The sequence below is a fragment of the Mycteria americana genome, chromosome 7 (genome assembly GCF_035582795.1).
Source record: "Mycteria americana isolate JAX WOST 10 ecotype Jacksonville Zoo and Gardens chromosome 7, USCA_MyAme_1.0, whole genome shotgun sequence".
Classification (NCBI taxonomy): Eukaryota; Metazoa; Chordata; class Aves; order Ciconiiformes; family Ciconiidae; genus Mycteria; species Mycteria americana.
Genome location: NC_134371.1, coordinates 50,822,138 through 50,843,475, shown reverse-complemented (window position 1 = coordinate 50,843,475; position 21,338 = coordinate 50,822,138). Strand labels below are relative to the sequence as shown.

General features: G+C 35.0%; 1 protein-coding gene across 3 annotated transcripts in view; it reads left to right on the top strand.

The window, feature by feature from the left end:
- FNBP1L (formin binding protein 1 like) overlaps window positions 1-21,338 on the top strand; it is a 59,940-nt gene that overhangs the window by 9,009 nt on the left and 29,593 nt on the right. For all 3 annotated transcript variants that reach the window (XM_075508345.1, XM_075508347.1, XM_075508344.1), the window contains exon 2: window positions 20,760-20,875. In XM_075508345.1, the coding sequence (XP_075364460.1) occupies window positions 20,760-20,875 (116 nt within the window). The remainder of the gene's footprint in view (window positions 1-20,759; window positions 20,876-21,338) is intronic.

Below are 21,338 nucleotides of genomic sequence, written 5' to 3'. Positions count from 1 at the left end.
TTTATTTTTCTAATAGTGTTTTCAAATAAGCATTTGCTGTAGGTGGCATAGGGTTTTCTTGTGGCCATGAGTAGGAAAATAATTGATATGTATGAACCCAAGACAATATCTGTGCTATGATACAGTTGGCTTTCTCTGCAGTGGAGGAATATTCTGGTAGAGGAAATTGTGATGTTTCTAATATGCAACACTTCTGTGTTTTTGGTTTTTTTTTTATAAGAAGTGGATAAATTATTCCTGTTTTAGCTATCTGTTATGACATATAATCTTCCTGCAATTTTTTGCCCTATTTATATGACGTCAGTCACAATTAGAGGAATATTTAGGGTATTTGACATCTGTAATCAATAGTTAGAGTGTATTTTGTGTTTGTATTTATTTAGAGTCTAGAACCATTAGTCACATAGTGGGCTTGTGTTGTGCTGCGTTCTACACAAATACAGAGTATAAAGACCATCCCCAATTCAGTTAACTTTAAATTCAGCAGAAGATAGGTCATTTATTGATCATGCCAAACGACAGAGTTGTGCAAAACCAAATATTGGTCAGCATGGTGGGCAGTGATCCCAACTTCAGCATTTTAACTGTTTCTTTGGTAAGCCTTGCAAGCGAAGGGTAGCAATGTGATGGACCTTTGTCATGTTTGCAGGGGATTAGAACATAAGCAACTTAAGAGAATGCAGGAAATACTTGCTGAAATATAGAAGGGAGTGTTGGAGTCTCATGCAAAGCAAACAGTAATCCTGTGGTATAATGGGGTAATAGACCTGGAACCAGTCAGCAGTGCCCCTGAAAGTGAGGTTAGAGGCTAATGTTTGATGCAATAGAGAAGGATGCAAAGAAACAGGGAGAGATAACACTCAAGAAACGTATGCGGGTGAAATGAGAATCTGTTAATACCAGAGAAAAGGATGTTGCTGTAATTGAGAAATGAGATGGATAAAGAATGCATAGATTGCAGCTATTGGAATGGTTAGAAAGAGCCTGATGTTCAAAAAATGATGTAGAAATAACAAATCTTAGGATAGAACATAGATTTGAGATTCAGGAAAGAAGTCAAATGCTCAGGTGAAAGAAAAGTTAAAGGTTAAGACCCTGGTTTATAAAAGATACAAAGCAATAAAGTGCAGTAGCTGTTAAGAGATTATATACATTATCTAGATTTTAATGAAACATGGTTTATCTTAGTTTTACTCTGAAAATAAGTTCAAATTCGTGATTAGTAAATGGAAAGCTGGATGAAGGTTCGTTAATGAGGACTGATGATAAAACAATTTTGTTCTGAAGAGTCAAGTATGGGCTCCCTCATCTGCCTTGGATCTGCTTTTATTTGGATCCTAATAGTGCAGATACTTGTCTATATATTTAATTTTACCAGTATTTGTTCATTTTATGAGCAAAGGTCTCACAGGATCAGCGAAACTCATTAATGTGCTTGAGAGTAAGTATTGTATATCAGGAACTTTTCAGAGCATATTTTTTTTAAGGGGGGGGGGTAACTGCAAAGCTGATTAAATCTGCAGATACTCTGGTGATATTGAAGTATAATGCATTCTTTAAGGTGATCTTACAGGACAGTCTTCTATTTTCCACCCTGCCTGCCCCATGTGTTTCTGTGGCAAAATGTACAGTATATCCTGAGTGCAGTATATCCTGACTTTGCATCTGAGCTTCCTGACTCTACCTGTAGACTGTAGCTGCTGCACTGCATTATTTAAATCAGCAAAAATTACTGATGTTTTGTTATTTTCTTTAATTACTTAATTTAATGGGATCTCTTTTCAGGCTTATGAGCATTGACTGCTGTAAACTGGGATTTAGGAGAACAAGGATATATGTTAGTACTTGGATTTATGAATGGTGAAAATCTCACTCTCAAATTATTTAGACTTAATCTAATTAATTAAAAGTTTTAATTATGTTTTTTATTATCTGGGGAATTTTCTAAACAGTAGATGACATTTAAGATCTGCAATATGGTCAAGAAAGTGTTAGAAACTTACTTGGAGGAAGGGAAGAAAAGGATAAACTTGTGTTGGAAGGTTCTTCAGCATACTGAAAGGTTCTTCAGCATGTAATAAAATGGGGAAAAAACAGACTGGAACATCTGGTTAGGTCTTGTATCTAAGAAGATGGCATGTTTAAAAGAGGAAAAATGAGTTTCTTGAAAATAAATAGTCACTTATCAGGAAAATCCAAATGCCTGGGATTCTTCTACTTTATAAGTAAAGCGAAGGGAATGTAGGCTGTACAGTTCTATGAAACAAATAGAAACGTCACCATGTGAAGCAAGCCAAAAAATTTAGTGAGGTATCCTGACTCTTTGGCATAATACTCAAATATTTATTCCTGTAGCAAGAGGTGTGGTGATCTGATTAAGTCTTTAGGTTGAGACTAAGGAAATAAGGGTTGTGGGTTATTTGTTTTGGTTTAGCTTGATTGCTTCTTTGTTTTGTAAAAGCTGCAAGGCCTTTTGTGTTTCTTGTCCTGTTCTCATTCCTGCTGAAGTATTGCATTCATATAACCTAGATTTTTTTAATCTATCTCCCTGAGTTTGAGACACCATTAATATTGAGTAGTTTCTTCCTGACTGATCTCTCTCTAATAACAAGGGCAACTTCTTTCCAAAATCGCTTTTTAAGAAACATTTTTACTTTGGTACTGGTGCTAGGGAGTGGAATGATTATCTCTTTCCAGGAACAATGTTGCAGTTCCTCCAGCGCTGGCCTAGCACTTGAGAGATACAAGCGTGATTCCCCCAGTTCCAGCTTTATCCTCTGCATTCCTGAGAGGGAAATAGTGAGGTAGGAGTAGTTGTGAGTAACTAAGAAGTTTTTACTAGAAGAAACATCCAATCGATGGATTGGAATTGGAGTAATGTAAAACCAGGAACTGGCCCTATATGTTAAAACCTTAGTAGGCACAAACAAAAACAACAACAGGCTGTGTATGCTAGCTGCTCCTTGTGCTGGATGGCTTAGCACCTAGAGACTTTCAATAACTTTGGTTCTGAGGGGATGTCATTTAGTTTCACTGACATTTCAATAGCTGAACTGAAGTAATTTTCTTTGAGGTTTAAAATAAAGTCTTAAAGATGGGATGCCAGTGGTATTTATGCTTAGTGATTCTTAGGTAAAACATTTTTCCACATTCTGTCTGGTTTATGCTGCAAGGCTGTAATTGTGGGCTGTGCTACGAATATATCTTGACATCATTTGTATGAAATGCCTTGCAATTTTTGAGAAATTATGTAACCAACTGAAGGTGATAGTACTGAATGGCCAGCATTCATGCTTTTTTCAGTAATGAGATACAATGGAATATCAGTGCTTCAAACACAAGTTTCAATCTTGAGTTTTAATTCTGAAAGGAGAGGTGTTGTTTCATCTTTATACAGACTTTAGGTCTAATAGCAGGGAGTACTGCTATTAGTTTGTCTGTACTGGATGCTGGAAATCAAGAACAGTGGATTTCTAACAAAGACATTATATGTAAATTTTTCTTATGATCTTGATAGATTTTTTTTTTTTTAGTACTTTGTACTTACTTAGCATTTCAGACTTTTATCATGCAGACATAATCGGACTGTAAGTCAAACCTGAAGCTTGTGGCTTTCATGACTATTTTTCTTCCTGAGGTCATTGGAAAAGCGGCTTAATTTTTTGCTGACTTCTGTTCATTTGTGGGAAGAGGATCATGCTCCTATATCTCCAAGTTAATCTGGCAGTTGTTTGGATGTCGCTTGTAATGCTTTTAGGACTGGTACCAGTTACTCTGTTAGGAAGACAGCATAGGTTTTCATAATGTTGTTTCTTCCTATCCTTTCTTGGGTGAATTTATCTTACTCAATAGAATGTACCCTCAAACTTGTTAATAATTTCAGTGGATTTATAGGTGACTTTTCAATAATTAATTTCACCATCTGTCTGTTGTGGAATACTTTCTCTTCAGTTTGGGTTATATACTTTGTTCGTTAAACATTGAGGAATGAGTGATGCATGTTTTTATAATTCTGTAAATTTTTGTCTTGTTATTGGTCATGATAATGAAATACAAAGGAGAGACAGAACACTTGCAAGCTTCATCCATCCTAAAGCAATCAACGTAAAACAATGTTTCATATGTTGTAAAGGGGTTTTTGTTCTTTAAGTACATGAATTGTCCAGTCAGCTGCATGTACATAGCAAAAATGCCTTATATCTCTCCGTATCTGTAATTTCAGGTGGTAAGTTTTAAAGCATTTCTTCAAGAGCACTTTGCAAATTTTTCATTTATTTCCAGTCGATTTCATATCTCAAAGTAGTACAGCATGGAGTTTAACCATTGCAAGAATTTCTTTTTTCTTTTTTCTTTTTTTTTTTTTTTTTGACATTACTATATTTTGTAGAGAGCTGATGAGGGCACTTGAAAAATCTAAATAAAAATCTATGTATTCCTGTCATAAGTAAAGGGTTTGAGGCTTTGCTTGAAGCTGGATCCTTTATCTTTCCATATTCTCTGCCACCAAACAAGCTAATGCAATAGTAAGTTTATACCAAGCAATGGCACCCTAACATATTAAGCAATTTTTTACCATGAGATTCTGCTTTTCTTTTTCCTGAAAACAATTTCTTTTTATCTTCATTTGCTAGAAGTTCCTAACAATTTACTTGCTGCATTTTTAGTTTGTTTAGACTATCTTCTTAAGTTATTTTTATTAATAATCTTTTATGTCTTTAGAGTTACAATTAATTCAGTTGCTTCAACAGCATTAGTGTCTGTCTTCTGCTTAGTATTAACTTCTATTTTATGAGGAAGGTGGAAGAATAAAGAGTTAGCATGGCAAGTTAACAATGAAAAAGTACCAGATATGTAAAGTTATGTGTAAGAAGGTCTTGTTTCGGGTACAGCATGCTTTCTAATGTATGCAGTTTTCTTCTGGGCTTTGTATGAGCTGTGGTTTATCATCTCTATTACACGGTATGAAGCATCTGCAACATCGTAAAAAGACATTACCAAAGGCTTCCATGTTAATGTTTCAGCAGTCTTTCATAATCAGTATTGGCATATGAAGAACACTTTTCAGTAGCTGTCATTGCTTTAACTTTTTTGAGTGGAAACAATGGTAGATATGTTTTATATAGTGCTTAAATGTGCAGTTTATGAGTTTATCTTTTGGCTTTAAACCTTAAGGACAGTATATGGAAAGACATTTCCAGTAAAGCCGTATTTAATACTAGCTGACACAGAAGGTAGTACGGCTCATCCAATTACATTCATCTGGCTGGAAACGGTTTACTGTTTCAACTAGTTTATTTGAATTACATTTGGTATGCTGTTACCCTACTTTAATATTAGGAATCCTAAGTTATATCGTGAGAAAAACACCTTTGTTCAGTATTTTCTCCATGATTTTATATGCCTGATTTCACCTCAGTATTTGTGTACTAGTTGTGCATTTATTGATGTTGTGGCCCAGTTTTATTGCTGTTCAGTATTCTGCTATAGTTACTGGGAATCTACTTGTTTCCATACCTATTACATCTTTACCTATTCATTACTTCTCTACCTATTACATCTGTTTTATTGAAAAAATTGAGTTTATTGAAAAATTGTTTTATTGAAAAATTGTTTGAAAAAATTGTAAATTTATTGAAAAAATGTTGAAAATTTGTTTTATTGAAAAAATTGAGTTATTTACCTATTACAGCTCTTTTATTGAAAAAAGCTATTATTAGTTTATGCGTTACAGTTGTAAAAAATGAATAGAGTTGTTTCTAAGATATACAGATTCAGAAATCAGAGATGCCTATGTAGATGTGGCGGTAAGTGTATTGTGTAATCTCTCCAGTTGTTTGTTGAAATGGGGAAAACTATTTTGCAGCATGGTGAAAAACATTTTATTTAACATTTTAGTTCATTATTGAGTTTGGAATCCTTGATGTAAGATGTTTGCAGTACTCAAGATCAACAAAGTTCCGTATCAATCAAAACACATTATATGGGCTTAGTTAAAAGTATTATTAAGATATTAGAATATTGTATCTCAGCATGATTTTAAAATGCAAGTAGAACAAATTAAACTAATGATGGTGACAAGTATAAAGATCGATGCTGAGAACCATAGCAGTTTCAGGAGGGTTAAATTACATTTAAATTGCTCTTGTGTTACTAGTGATTGCCTCTATGAACTGGATGATACATTTGATTGTTGTGTGAATGATCTGGTTTGTGGAATGCTAGAGATTCAAGAATTTATTATGGGTTTGTGCTACTATGTATTCTTGAGAGGCATAAAAATTTGGGATTGTTTGTATGTAATGAAAAAAAGAATCTTTAATTTTACTATCAGCAATGCATTTTTAATTATAACAGGTTGATATAATTCCTTTGCAGGAATGATATGTAGTTGTCTTTAACTCTTTTCTTGAGATTTTCTTGCTTCCTTTCCAAATCATTCTCTTCAGAAAACATGGGTGGCCAGGGAGCTTCTTTAATTTCTTTAGTTTCTGATTATATGCTAAAGATGCATTGAATTCAGGTACTGACACAGATAAGAAAATGACTAATTAAATTTTATTTTGTTTTTATTTATTTTCTTTTTAAAAGATAGGCATGGTTTTTACACATTGATATGTAATGATTTATGAAATGAAAAAAGAGATACTTAGGGAAAAGGCACTTCTCTCGCATTTTTTCTACCACAAAATCTTGATATGTTTTTGATTACAAATAGGCATGTTTTAATCACTGATTTGAAAATGTTTTTGCTAGGATATAAAGTGTTAAGGCTCCCCAGATATGAAACATGGATTTTCAGTGGGTTTTTAATCAAGCTGAAGTGTTAAAAACAAAGTAGGGACTCCCATATGCAATTAGATGGTTTCAGTTTTATAGTCGATGTAATAAGAAAAGACAAAACAGTTTTATTCAGTGTAAAATAAATGGTTTTGTGGTTTTGTCATTATTTCATGTTTCATTCAATATTTGAGGCTGTTTCTCAGACTTTATTCAGCATTTTATGACAGTTCCTAGAACATTGAGTATTTACTGAGATTTATCACTTCTTGTTTAATATTTTGCTATTTTTATTCCCTGAGAACTTAGTGAAATGAGTACTTAGTAAAAACATGAGTAGCACTTCATGTTGAAGAATGAAATTACACATAGTTGGGTTTTCCATATAGGACATAAAGAATGTGATGTGGCAATGACACAAAATACAGAAGAGGTTCCATGTCTTTATGCGAGAAAAAGGCTGTGCCACTTTCTTCTACTTACAGGTTGATGTGTAGTAAGGAGTGTTAGGTTTATAGGGTTCTTTGGTTAGAACTGGATTTTGAAAGGGAAGTACTATGATTAGTTAGTACTACTAACTACTAGTGAGTTACTGTGCTGATCTGCAGTTGAGTTTTGAACTACATCTCCAGTATATTGTTGAGTGCTTTTTTACTGTTTTGCTCTTTATTATTTCTGATGTGGCAATACTGAAAAGTCATTAAGAAAGAGACCTACTAATTATTTACTACAGTAGCAGTTTTTCTGTGGCTGTCGTCAATGGAACAAGCTGCTTTGCGTGGAGTATAGAATTAACATAGTGCTTACAATGTTGCTGTTAAATTGGTTTCCCAAAGTGTTTCTTGATTAGGGCAGAGAGAGATTCTCGATATCTGCCTATTGGGTAAACAGTGAAGCTATGTTAGTCGCGTAAATTGTGCAAAAAAGGCTTAAAGAAGGAATTAAAAGGGAAGTAGTAGATGGACAGGAGATGAAAAAATTAGATGAGATGATGATTAAAAACTGATCCTGAGAAATTACGAGGGGAAAAAGGTGGCCAAGACACTTCTGTTTCAGTCACAGATAAAGTACCTAGATTTGGTGCTTGTTTATCTACGCCTTTCTGATCTCCACTGTATTTCAGTGTGAATTCTCTTGTATTTTTATTAATTTAGACAGGAAGGAAATAACTGCAGAAGGTAGGCTACTGCTGAAATAACTTTTAATTTCTACATTGGCTATTTGATTGGCTCTCAAAAAGAAATTGGCTCTTCAAAAAGAAATGGATGCAGTCTGGTGTCAGTATTGCCAGATGTTACCCTGTCATTCCATGTTTGCTTCTGTCCTAAATGTGAATACTATTTGTCTTGCTTCAGAAATATTTGCACTGATTATGCTATAGATTTGCTTGCTTTCAATATTGAACTCCTGCAGTGCTGTGGAATATATTTATGGAGCCCATTGTCTTTGTAATCCTGATGTAATTGCTATGCCGGGTTACAGAAACAGTATGAAATTGAGCTGTTTTGAGTTTGGGCTTTGTATATGTTTTGGAAAAAATGAGAAAAGTAGTTATGACAGTTTAAAAATGTTGGGGTTTTTTTTTCAGTACACTGATGTTTGTACTCAGCTTTTGTATATACAACTTCAATGTCCAAATACGTTGTAATAGGGTTTTTTTACATAACTTTTCTAATGAAAGTGCATATGCTTATGGTTAAGCTACATCACTCTGATAATTTCCCTTGTAATTTAAGGTATTTGGGAAGGAAAAATACCTTGTTAACCTGGAAGGGGAACAGTGTGTGTTTGTATTATTTGATCTTGCAAAGAAAGTACATTTCTACTAGGAAAAAAATGTTTTATGAATAATTTTAATATTATTCTTACAATACAGGTTATGATTCTGAAGTCTGTGAAGTATAAGAGGGCTTTACTGTATATTTCTAGGCTCATATCTTAAAAACTCTGAGATAAACTGACACACAGCAGAATCATGTTACATTTTAATGTTATCTGAATCACAAAACCTTGAAAAATTCCATTGTTTTGAAGATGCCAGTAGTAACATCTGGTTTTAGTTTAAATTCTTTATTCAGTTATATTAATGTTACTACGAATTTTGCTTTAAAAACAATGAGTGCAGTAGATTCCATTGCGAATAGAGGATGATTTTTGTGGGTTTGGGGTTTTGTTGTTGTTGTTGTTTGGTTTTTTGGTGTTTGTTATTCCCCCCCCCCCCCCCCCCCCCCCCCCCCCGGTGTTATCTTCATCTGAAATAGTGTTCCAAAGAAGATCGGGAGGCTCTAATCTACTGCCATGTTACTTTCCTGTTAAGTATGTGGATCTGGTTTTATAATCAAGTTTGAAAAGTATTTACTGTTGTTTGCAAGATATTAATGAAGGGGAAAAGATGTGACTTGTGTATTCTTTCTCGTGAATACTAAAATATTCACAGGTGATATTGAAAAGAGAAGTTCACGTTAGAGTAGGACTTCTTACAGAAAAATCCCCTAGTCTATTGAGTTGACAAAACCAAACAGTATATGGTGAATCAGTTGACGAGCCTTCCAGTTCCGTAGCTGTTCACCTAACCAGTCCTCAGTGATCTCTGATCATCTGAAGTATTGAACAGCGTCTGCTCCCATTTAATGGGAAGTGAGTATGCTCAGAACAGAGTCTGTGATGATTAATTCTGTTAATATTTGCAGCCTTTCCTAAACAACAAAAGGCTAATGATTCAGTTCAATAAAATTGAAGAGCTGATCAGAATACCTGTGTATGGGTATCTTACTCCCAGTGATTTAGAAGAGCAGGTATTTGTTGACAATCTGTATAGTACAGTTGTATCTTTTGAATACTAGTAGCAACAAATGTAAGGTATATGCCTTCATCTTAAATCCATCTGATGGGAGCTGATAATAGCACTAGGAAATACCTTCTTATATTCCAGTTGCATTCACTGTATTACAGTGTAGCTACATTAGGAATAGTGAGAGTGGTTGAAACAGCTTATCAGAGCTATGCTAAATAAGGAGATTCTGTCTGGATCTCTATGTCTGTGTTTAAAGGTAAAAGATTCACGTTTACCAGAAGATCCAATATGTATTTCAGTACCAAGTTCTTGTAGGTTTACTGGGTATTTTAATTGCACCTATTGTGAGAAGTGATCTAAAAGTTAACACCAGGATATGTTTATTTTATTCCTGTGCTATAAGTTTTATTTTATGAGTTCATTGTTTACTCCAATTACTGTTTAGAAATAGTGCCATGAAAGATACTTTGTTTAAGGAACAGTTGACTTGAGTTTAATATTCTAAATAACATGCACCTTTATTAAATACATATGAGGAAAGTTATAAGGGATATACTGTGCTCTCTGTGTATTGAAATGGTGAAGTTCTGCTGCTGATCTCAGTGCTTGGATTCTGTATAGGTATTTTTATACTATGTTTGTCCTAATTGTCAGAATGATAAACAGTATGATTCAACCCATACCAAACACATTTTCTTTCTGCTTATTCCACTGAGATAAGGCTTAAATGTGCATCTTTAAATGTGAAACACCAAATTGAGTCTTCTGCATGGGATTTGTGTACCCTACTTGCTAAACACTTCATGGTTTTTAAGTCAGGTAAAAATGGTATCCTCAGAACGGTCTACTTAATAGCTGAGCAGATAAATACAAGGAAGTGATATTTGGATGACAGGGAAGTTGGTACCCTCCCTTCTTTTTCACCTCCCCCCGCTGGCAGAAAGTACTTCCTTGTTTTAAATTTGTATCACTTGCTATCACAGTCATCTTGGCTTTTTGGCGAGTTCAGAGCTATGACTATTACAGTTCTGAACTATAGTGTAGTCTATAGTGTAGACTCTAAGTTATGCAAACTAATAGTTATTTTACTTATGTCACATTTCAGTTAAGTAAAACTGTCACTGAGTAGTGCAGTGTAATGTGGGTTTCATGGTAGTGCAACTGAACATATTGTAATACAGCTTATACGGAGTTGTGCATGTACATGTAAGGGATGGAGATGTAACTTGATAAGCAATCACTGTGTCCTGCAAAGCAGTGGATTGGATGCAGGCTCGTTGCAACAGAATGAGCAGCAAAGCTGTTGGAGCTTGTTTTCTTCTGAATTTGTGATGTAGGGCATCTAGGTGTTCTGTAATACTATTCCATTTGCAAAACCTTTAGCTTTCCCCTATTGTCTCCTCTGTAGCTCTCCTCAGGGTACAGGTATTGCACAGGTATTACACCTCCAGGGTAATAACCTCCTACTCTCAGGAAACCATTTTGCTTTGAAACATCAATACCACTCCTTTCTTTTCTTGAGCTCAGTGTTCCAAGTTCACTCCTGTAGCGTACGGAGAGGAAAAAATCAGTGCATACTCTCTCTGCTTGTTAGATGCTATGCCAGACTGGCCAGAGCAGGAACTTAAGCCTTCTCTGAAGAAGCTGGCAGTAGGTACGATCTCTTTCCTGTTTCTACAAGTTTTCAGAAAACAGATCCTTTAGAATGCAAAAATAGATTGTTAAGTCACATATGCAAGAACTGGAGAGTATCAGGGCTGCTTGCTCATTTCGTCTCCTGTGGATGCATTTTTAATAATATTGTGGAAGTATCTATAATTTTTAGAGAGGCATTTAAAAGTCTTTAAAGTTTTCAGTAGTTTCATGAATGGATTGCTTAGTCATACACTAAAATGTTCACCTTGTACACTGGGTGTCAAACCATGTAATAATCTTTTCTAACTGAAGAATTAAATGATTATTTATGCAATTTTTCAAAAATAAAAATCTTGCGGCATTGTTTTCAAAGCCAGATACTTTGTTCTTGCAGATTTTCTGCAGGCTAACATTAGTCATGCAGTAAATGCTCTGGTTTTGTACAGAACTTCTGCTTCACGTGAGGCCTCGCATGGCTATTGGTCATGCAGTGAATTCAGCATTCTGCTGCTTCATTGATGTATAGCCCCACTGCTTTATACTATGTGTTATTCCAGTGTTGCTGTAAAGATGGGATTTTCTCCAGGTATTTAATGAGTAACAGCATCTCTAAGCATTGTACAGACTAATATTTTTTTACTGTGATGCATCATATCACACTTACGTAATTTATGATTAAACTTCAAGTCTTCCTGGCTCCTTTTGCAAGTGACATAACTAGGACTAAAATCTACTTATGCTTCTGTCTGTTTATTAACAGCATTCAGTGACTCCCAGAAGACTCAGGAAGTGCCTGCTCTCTGGCTTGGCTACGGTGAAAAGAAGTTTTCTTGGTGTTTAGGGGAATGGACATAATTATGTCCTTTGTATATATAACGCAAGTGTAGTCCTGTCCCTGTGTTAAAGTGGCAACTATTTTAATCCAATAATGCTTGAAAACATATTTATATGATTTGTGATCTGCTGTTATCTTGGACAGAGCTGTTTGATAATGGTCTGATGTGTGTTAACATAGGAATTATGTTTAAAGTAGAACTAAGTGGAGAATTACTGTTTCAGAATTAAGCTTTGGTTCAAATGCAGATAAGACTCAAGTATTTTGAAGATCTTTATAAAAAGAGCATACGTGAAAAAAATCTGGTTAATTTTTTTTAACCAGAAGTTGTTTATTTAAATAAATTTCCTCCCAGTTAAAAGTTTAGTGAGATTAAGGGACTATTTGAAAGCTAAGTGAGTGGATTCTGATCCAGTTTTCAAAGTAGGATTTCCTGGTATATATTTTATGTATGCCTATATTCTACAAGCAGGGTGTATGGTTAGTGATACCTGCTTTATATGTACGTGTGTTTATATGTTTCTCAATTGGTGGTCGTAAGGAAGTCCATTCTGTTTGCTTGGGACAGAGTATCTTACCTCCTTACTAACTTGTAGGTAAAGACGTTAAATTAAAGCTGACACATACCCACAGCGAACAACCCTAGTTGTTCATTGACAAGCACAATGTGAGGAGGCTGTGATGGGTAGCAGAGAGGAAGGATGCCTGTAACCATGTTCTGGCTACTACACGCTGTTTTGGTTCCTGAGGAGGAGGAGATGGTGCATTTGGGAAACCGTACTCCCTGCAGAGTGAGGCAGGTGGTAAGCCTGCCAAGGGAAGACACAGCGGGAGCCCCTGAGAGAAAGAGAAAGCAGACCCATAGGTGAACTTGTGAAGAATTGAGTTTTTCTTTACTTAAGTTTGCATCCTGATACAGTGAGGTAAATACACTGTTTTAATTTATATTATGAAGGTGCCCATCCATTAATTGAAGAATTCTGGAGGCTATTCATAAGCTGGACAAATAGGAGTGGTTGTTGAGATGCCTGCCCTCTGTGGCAGCACATTGCATTCTTCTCTTGTCTTTAATGTTGGTGTTCAGTGTCCCAGCTGTGAACTGTTTCAATCAGTTTACTCTGCTGGTAGAAAACTAAGGCTGTTAAAATCATTAGTCCAACTGATACATTCAGTGGCATGGGTGAACTGGAGTGCACAGCTGTAATCTCTAATGCCAGTCTCTAATGTCTTTCAGCTGATGTGCTGATCTCCAGATGCAGAACTTGATTTTGTTGTGGTTCTGGCTGCTCATTCCAAAACCAGTCACAAATGTTTCTTCTCCTGTTCTCTCTGTGGTAGATTCGTGCCCTTTCCTGGAAAATAAATGTGTCTGTCACACCTGTGAAGTTGTTAGCTGCCAAACAAGACATCCCCTCCTGCCAGACCTGACTTGCCATCAAAAGTTTCCAAAGCAGTTCCTTTGCTGCTGGTCTGAGATCTTTAAAGAGAAGAGCATAGGCTTTGTATTTCTCTTCCTCAATTGTGGCTCTCCATTTTTAGCTTCACTTTAGAAACCCGACTTGCTGTATACATTATCTTACAGCATGGCTAGGTCTCCGGCAGTTCAGTACCACTTTTGAGTTGTTCGCTCACTTTATCATGCAAACATTTCTCTAATCACAGAAATTGACTTTAAAATCAATGACTTTAAAAAACTGGTATTGCTTTTTAAGAATATATACAAAAGTTTAACAGGCAAATGGATTTTTCATACTGCAATCATGGTATGAATTTATTAATTCTTTATTTTTTTAGGGTAAAATAGTCTTTCATCCAGCTAAAAGTAATTTTTAAATTCCCTTTTTTTTCCTTTTGCATATTAAGCACTTCAAGTCTGCATTTCTAGCAGAGTTTCTCACTTAAGTATTTTCAAGCTGCAACATACAGTTTACTGGTAACACCAGTGTCTTAATTTTTGCAAGCAAAATAGCTCCATGTCCTGAAGGTCAGCTAACAAATTGTTTTCGGAAGTTCTTTTTAGGAATTATTTTTCCTTTTTTTGTCTTGAAAAGACTAGTTGATTTTCTTCATACTATCCAGCCTGTACAGTCTATACTGAACTTTTGTTTTAATATGAAATTAAAATGCGAAGTACTGTTTAGTTTATGTGTATGCACCTGTAACTTTTTTTCATCTTAATCTCTGGGTGCCTCTGCTTTTTTGCCAGTGTAGCTATGGCTTTTGGTGTTGCTGCTCTGAACCTTCTCATTGATACTAATCTTCTAGTCTGTAAAATGCTTAGCCTTTAAGCTTGCTTACAGCCACGTTTTTTCCACTCTCTTAATACGTATATTGTTTTCAGAGAGGAATGAGGTATAATTTGCAGGTTAGTCTGGAAGCTACAATTCAGAACTCATAGAAGGCAGAAAAGCAAGACACTTTCTATTTGTTCTTGGTATAGAAACAGCTCTTTGTTAGTTTTTAGATGTAAAACTAACAGGATGTTTAAAAAAAATAAACTACTGTTTAGCTGGAAGCAATTCTTGTCTGCTTGTTAGGAAGAAGCACATTGCAGTTGCAAGAAAAAGAGAAGACCAGAAGACCAAATTGGTAATTATAAAAACAAGCAGGCAGGGAGAGAGAGAAGTGATAATTAGTTCAGACAGTAAAATAGAAGAACTATTATCCTAGGATAGAAAAGGAGGCAGGAATGCATAAAGATAGAGACAAAAGTAGAAAACAAAAACAGTTAGGCACTGAAGAGGTTTCAAAGATCAGAAAAACTGAAATGCACTCTCGGAAGTAGATTAGTGTAACATACTCTAATTAAAATACAATTTTATAATCTAATTTGTCCTGAAGAGAAGTAGGGAAAGGTATACTATACTATACTCTACTGGTAACTTCTCATTAATATATTTATGTCTGATTATGGTTCCCATAATATTTAATGTAGCACATCAAGTAGTTCTTTGCACAAACACTGCAAGTTATTTTAAAAATAAATAAATTTACCAGGTGTCATCTCATTCATGTAAAATGTTGAACTGTTTGAACTTAATTCAAGGCCTCGATCTTTATTTAAAAAAAAAAGAAAAAAGCAAGCTACATAATGTTTCATAGAAACACTTCAGATATTTCAGGAGAAGAGTTTGATAAAATCTTAATATATGAAGTAGTTACTTTATAATGTTTTGTAACTTAAAATATTTAACTTCTTAAATAGAGTTGGGTCTTTTTGTCTTCTGCAGTACTGCTGATGCAGGAACGAAGGACATTCTGCAGAATTTAACCTATCATTTAAATTTATCCATAATTCAGGTTCATTTGAGAAACCCTCATGGGCTTTAATTGAGTAAACAAGAACTGCTATGATCAATGTTGAGTTACATAATCAGCCACATTTTGGACTTGCAGTTGTGTGGTTAAGTAATTTGTTGCTTTTCCTAAAGTGATAATAAAATACAACATTTTTATCCACAAATGCACTGGGGCTTTTTTTATGCCAAATATTTTGAGTTTTTTCCTGAACAAGACCTGATTCCTGCTTTTTCGTGCTCCAGACTTTCTTCATGGAATCTCATTAGGGCATAGTATGTATTTCCTTATACGGGACTGCATAAGTGTTAAGAATTTAGAGAGCAAAATACAGGATTGATCTTTTAATCTCCCACTCACTGAATCGGAAGTTTAGACTGGCCAAGCTATGTAGCCTGGGGAACAAAGAATTGGGGAAAAAACCTAATCTTGTGCCAGTGCTTCAAAACTGCAAATAAGATCACTTGGGTAACTGCAGACTAAAACTATGGTCAGATAAAAGTGTGGAAGTAATGATGTACAATTGAGTCAAAAAAGAATAAAATGATGGTAGCATAATTAATGCGAAGTGTCATGATTTCAAATAAAATGTTTTATTAAATGATATATTTTAAAGATATTGCAGATTTATTTAATCATAGTAATTGAGATAGATTGCTTAAACTTGTAACTTGATGTAGTTCTGTGTTTAGTATGATTCTTAAGGCTTTCAACTGTGTTGTCTGGAGACCATCAAAATGGAGGTCAGTGAAACGGAGACTAATCAGCAATTCGATGTTGATGCAGTAAACCAGAGTTTATTGTAAAGGAATCATTTAGTAAAACAGGTTGTGGTGGTTGTTTGGTGGTTTGGTTTTTTGTTTTTGTTTTGGGCTTGTTTGGTTTTTTTTTTTTTTTTTTTTTTTTTACAGAATTTGATACCACAATCCTAGCTTTTAATGTGAGTAGAAATGCTTTCCAAAGTTGGTAAAAGGTGGGAACATTAACCCTTTAAAAATCTCAGTCTGGTTTAATGCCTTTTATTTGACACTCCCATATAAAACAGTGTCTGGACTAGCTACTGATAGCTTTAGCAAGACTAAAGGTTTGGTATTTATGCTGTAGCATTCCCTCCATGCTCATCCCTCTGAAGAGATCGTCCATGTTTTTCTTTTTGTTGGTTCTTGAGGCTTGTTTGGGGAAAAAACAGGTGTCTGTAAGAGGGGGAGAGCAAATCTTGAGTTCAACCCAGGAAAGACTGTTTTGTCTTTAGTGCAGATTTGATTCAGCTTGGCTCCTTGCTTTGATGCTTCAGCTGCTATTATTGTAAAACTTCCTGGTATCTGCAAAAACCTGATAAGTATTCGTAACATTGATCTGTGGTTCCAGTAAATAGTCTGGAAGCAGAATTTAGGGAGGTAACATTTCTTTGGGAATAGTCTATATTGACCTACTACAAACTTTTTGTGAAGTGTCAGATTTTTTTGTTTATAATGTAGAGGCTTTGGACTACATTCCAGCTTTTGAGTGGGCAGTTTCTACTTAGGGCCACCGTCTATTAGCTGACATTAATCAGTTTAATGATAGTCAGCTGCAGTTTTAATAAAGTTTTTTACAAAAATTCCCTGCTCAGCTGCTAAGGGGTGTGGGGAGTTACTAGACAAACAGCAATATATATTCGCCTTGCAATATTGTTGAGAACATACTTTGCTATCAGGGTAGTAGATAGCCAGATATTGTAGGATGTGCTCTTTTTTTTTTTTTTAATTGCCTTGCACTGATCTCTAGTTAATGCAGTTTTCAGATTTCTTATAAAGGAGCCAGCCAAATTAATACACTGATATTTATTTTGAAATTCCAGGCTTAAATTTTTGTGCAACTATTTGGTCCATTTTCTCCTCTGTACAGTATTGCCTGATTTTTGTGCCTTTTTTTCCTGTTCAAGATATCGCTTGGCTTGGCTTGTATCTCAGTGCATTAATTTGATTTCCTTTGTAGCAGTGTGGAAGGTTTTCTGCTTGTGTTCCTGGATGAAAAGGAAACTTTTTGCTTAATTGAGGCCCAGAGCTCAAACATGGATGCTTCTGGAGAGAAGTTCTTGAAAGGACTACGAGTAAATTTGTGACTCACCTTTAGAAGCCTTTCTGAAAAGGCCATTCCTTTCTGCTTATTCATTGATATTGTCTTTATCTTCTATATCTCAGTGTCATTATTGAGCAGTGTAAGGTGATTTTTGTGACTGCAGACTTTCATTCACTGGTTTATTGTTTATAGAGAATTTGAAAAATTATGAAGCCAATGTGTTTGCTTAATATATTTTCTTTATCTCTTAATTGAGAGCTCTGTTTTACAGTACATACATGACTTACAGAGAACTTGAGACATTGTCAGTATGTCCAATTTAATCCAAGGAATCAATGTTTATGTGAGAGTTTATTATAGTGTTTTTATTTTGAATACGAATCTATATATCATCTGTAGTGGTGGTGGGGGGCTGTTGGGGTTGGTTTTTTTGTTTTAGGCATCCAACTTTGGTCATTCATAAGCCAGTTTTCAAAAAAATGCTTTGGTACTTCTTGAAAGTTTTTTTTTTTTTTTTTTTTTTTTTATCCTTCATACTGTATGCTTCATTCTAAGGTAGTGCATAATATAATTGCTGACCAAAAAATGGCAGTGAACAAACTGACGTTGTGAAGCTGTCTAAGAGTGGGAATGTACTACTACTTTTTTTTATTCCAGTAAATGTGGACTAATGGTCCACTAAATTAGGATTTCTGTTCCTTATCTAGGAGTTCATTAATGCATCCATGAGTAGTTTCAAAGATGTCAATAATGGTGGAGGAGCTGGACTAATGTAAAGGCACGCAGAGTGGTGAGATAGCTAATGGCTTTTAATTTTTTTCTTAAACGGGATTTACTCCATTCAGGTTGTTCTGTTTATGTTATATGCATGCTCCTCATATAAGGAGGGAACAAATTCTTTCTTCCCTTGAGGGGCTATGGGATAATCCTACAAAGCTGTCTTTGCACAGAGCGTATCATTTCTAGAATCAGATGAAGAAGAAGAATTGAGGAAAGGAAGACTTCTTGGCACTCAGTCAGTGATGAAATACTTCTAGTAAAGCATGAGGGGAAAATAGGCTTTACGCTTGTCAAATGTACTCACTTTTTTCCATTCCAGTTTCATATTAGTAGCAGAGAATTAAGTTTAACCAGTAGGGTCCTTTTTTGTTTGAACAAAATATTTGGAAAGCCATCCTCTCTGGTTACATGTTCGGAAACATAAGTAATGTGGTGTTCCGTAATGCTAATGAAACCTTAGCAGCAAATGAGAGCTTTGTGGACTAAAGAGCCTAAGTAGGACAGCAAAGGCTTTGTTCTGCTGTGCACTGAAGGAAGTCAGTTCTTCTTAATGGTATTGGATGTTGGCTCCATGCCAGAAGTACCTTTTGGAAGCTTCTTTTGGATGCCAGGTTAATATTGTCAGAGTAATTACAAAAATGAGTGGAATATAAAAAAGAAAGGCTTCTTGAGATTGATGATTTATTTTTATGCATATATGCAAGAGTGGTTTGACACTACAGTATGGGAACAGTCTCCCTCTTCCCATACACAAACAATGCATGTTTTCTTTTTCTATTTTTCTAAAACCAGTAGCAGGAATGTCACTTTATTTGACAAAAGATATTTAGTGTGGAAATGTCCAGTTGGTGTAAAGTGGGCATGTTAGAACAATACGAGATAGAGGCCATGGTTTCCCAAATATATTAAAATCTTGTCTTTAGTCCCTCTCCTGTCTCTTGGCTGTTTATATGGTTCTCTGGTGAAACAGATCAGGGAGAGTGGTTGTGGTTTTGGTGGAGAGGGTGATGCAGAGGCAGGAGCACATGGCTGCTAGTGGAACAGGATGGGTGCTTTTGGTTGGCTGTACTTGCATGTCATTGGATGGAAGTGTTCAAGGCACTAACAGCCATGGTTGTTAGTCCATGGTGTAGGATACTAAGAGCTGCAAGGCAAGATTTGAGAGCAACCTTAATCCCATTAGGTTCTTTTTGATTATTTTAGTTGGTTGTATATAGTTGTGTTGTCTTGTTATCTCTCTTAGTGAATACATTTTCCTTGAGTCTTAATTGCCATTTTATGGCATTTTTTGATTTAACTTCAGATCATCCTACTGCATGTTGAAATTGAACTTAAATTGCTAATACTAAAGGTCGACATAATTCATTAGGTTCAGGCAAGTTACTGAATCTGCAAGACACAGCTTCAGATAAGCACCCCTCACAGTCTTTTTGTAAGTTAAATAAATTTTGGCTTTAAATGCTTTCTTTAGCTTTTTTTCTTTTTCTACTTTTTATTTTTTAAATTTACTGTGAAGTGTATTTGGATTCAGTATATACAGGACACAAACTTTGATGTTGCAGTTGCTTGTCTTTTTGGGATACTAAGTAACTGTTAAGAAAAATTTACTGTAAATGCTGTCGCAAGCTGAAAATCCTCAATTTTTCCACTGTGGCAGATTTTTTAGCATAAAATACAAATATGTGCTAGACTAAAAATATTTGCTAGGCTGTATTTTGTACCTTTATTCATTCCTGTCTAATTCCCAACCCCCATATTTCCACTTGTTTTTTGAATTTTCAACTTGTCCTAATTAGTGTATCCTCTACCTGTTGATCAGTACAGAATACAGTGAAAGATTGGTTTTGAAGATGATTTAATTTATTAAAAATCCCCCAACTTATTTTGGAAGTGTAGTTTATTTTTGACTGTTTCTCTTCTTTGTTTTGTGCCTTTGCTTTGCTATAACTTTCTTAATGGCTAAGAACAGGTTTGCTTTCTTTGGAATCTCTTGCCAGAGCTGATTGTGAACTGTGTATATAGATTTGCTTTAATAAATGTTTTTCATGTGCAGACTACGCCCAACTTAGTCGTGCAGTTATAATTTATATTATTTTTCTTTCAATGGGTAATCATAAGAGTGGAAGTAATTTTTTTGTTTATCCAATGAAATTACAATTTCTTGTGTTTTAAAACTGCCAAACACATCTCTGTTGAAGTCTCTTATTTACCTAATACTGATCTTTGGTTACATCTTCGTTATCTTGGTGGAAAAGATCCACTTTTGAATTAAAGGATTTTTAGGGGGAAAAAAGACATATTTGCATTGTGAAAGTGATCAAAGACTGCATACAAATTAAAATGCAAGTATTTAGAGCTGGTTTTACAGAAAGAGGTATATATGTGCCTGCACATGCAGCTTACTGTTCTGGTGTATGGCTGGTATATACATATACACGACTGATTTATAACTTGAATAACTTCTACGAAGTAGCAAGCATTCCCTCACAGCACAACTCGTAAATAAATCATATGTCATTTCTGGTGCTGCTGTGATTTTTAACTAATTCTGGGTATTTTTGTTTCCTTTTGTTTTTAAAGGATCAGTTTGATAACTTGGACAAGCATACACAGTGGGGCATTGACTTCTTGGAGAAATATGCAAAATTTGTAAAAGAAAGGATAGAAATTGAGCAAAACTATGCAAAACAACTGAGGTAAGGATTTTTTTCTTTTAAAAAGAATCTTAGTTACTTAAAATCACTGTATCAGATGATGGGCAAGTACGTAATGTCATGATTAATGACTGTTTTTCATTTACAGAGTCAGTTAGATCACTAGTTCTTTTCATGACAGATAAGTTTTTCTTTACCAGTCCAAAACAGAAAGTTATCTTTGGGTGTGTGCATGCTTGATTGCTTGTTTTTGCCTTCTTCCTTCCCTCTCTTCCCACCCACCCTTCAAATCTTTAAACTAAAGAGGTTTAAGACTTAAATTTTAAGATTCGAAACAAAACCATAGTAATATTTTTCCACTATCAGCATGTTACTTGCAAAGTGCATTATTCATATCTACATTTATGTGTGTGTGTGTGTGTGTTCAACCAGCTTCAAGCCTCTGCTACTAATTAATTTCTCATGTTGAATTGGCAAGAGCTACACTACATTGTGTTAAGAAATC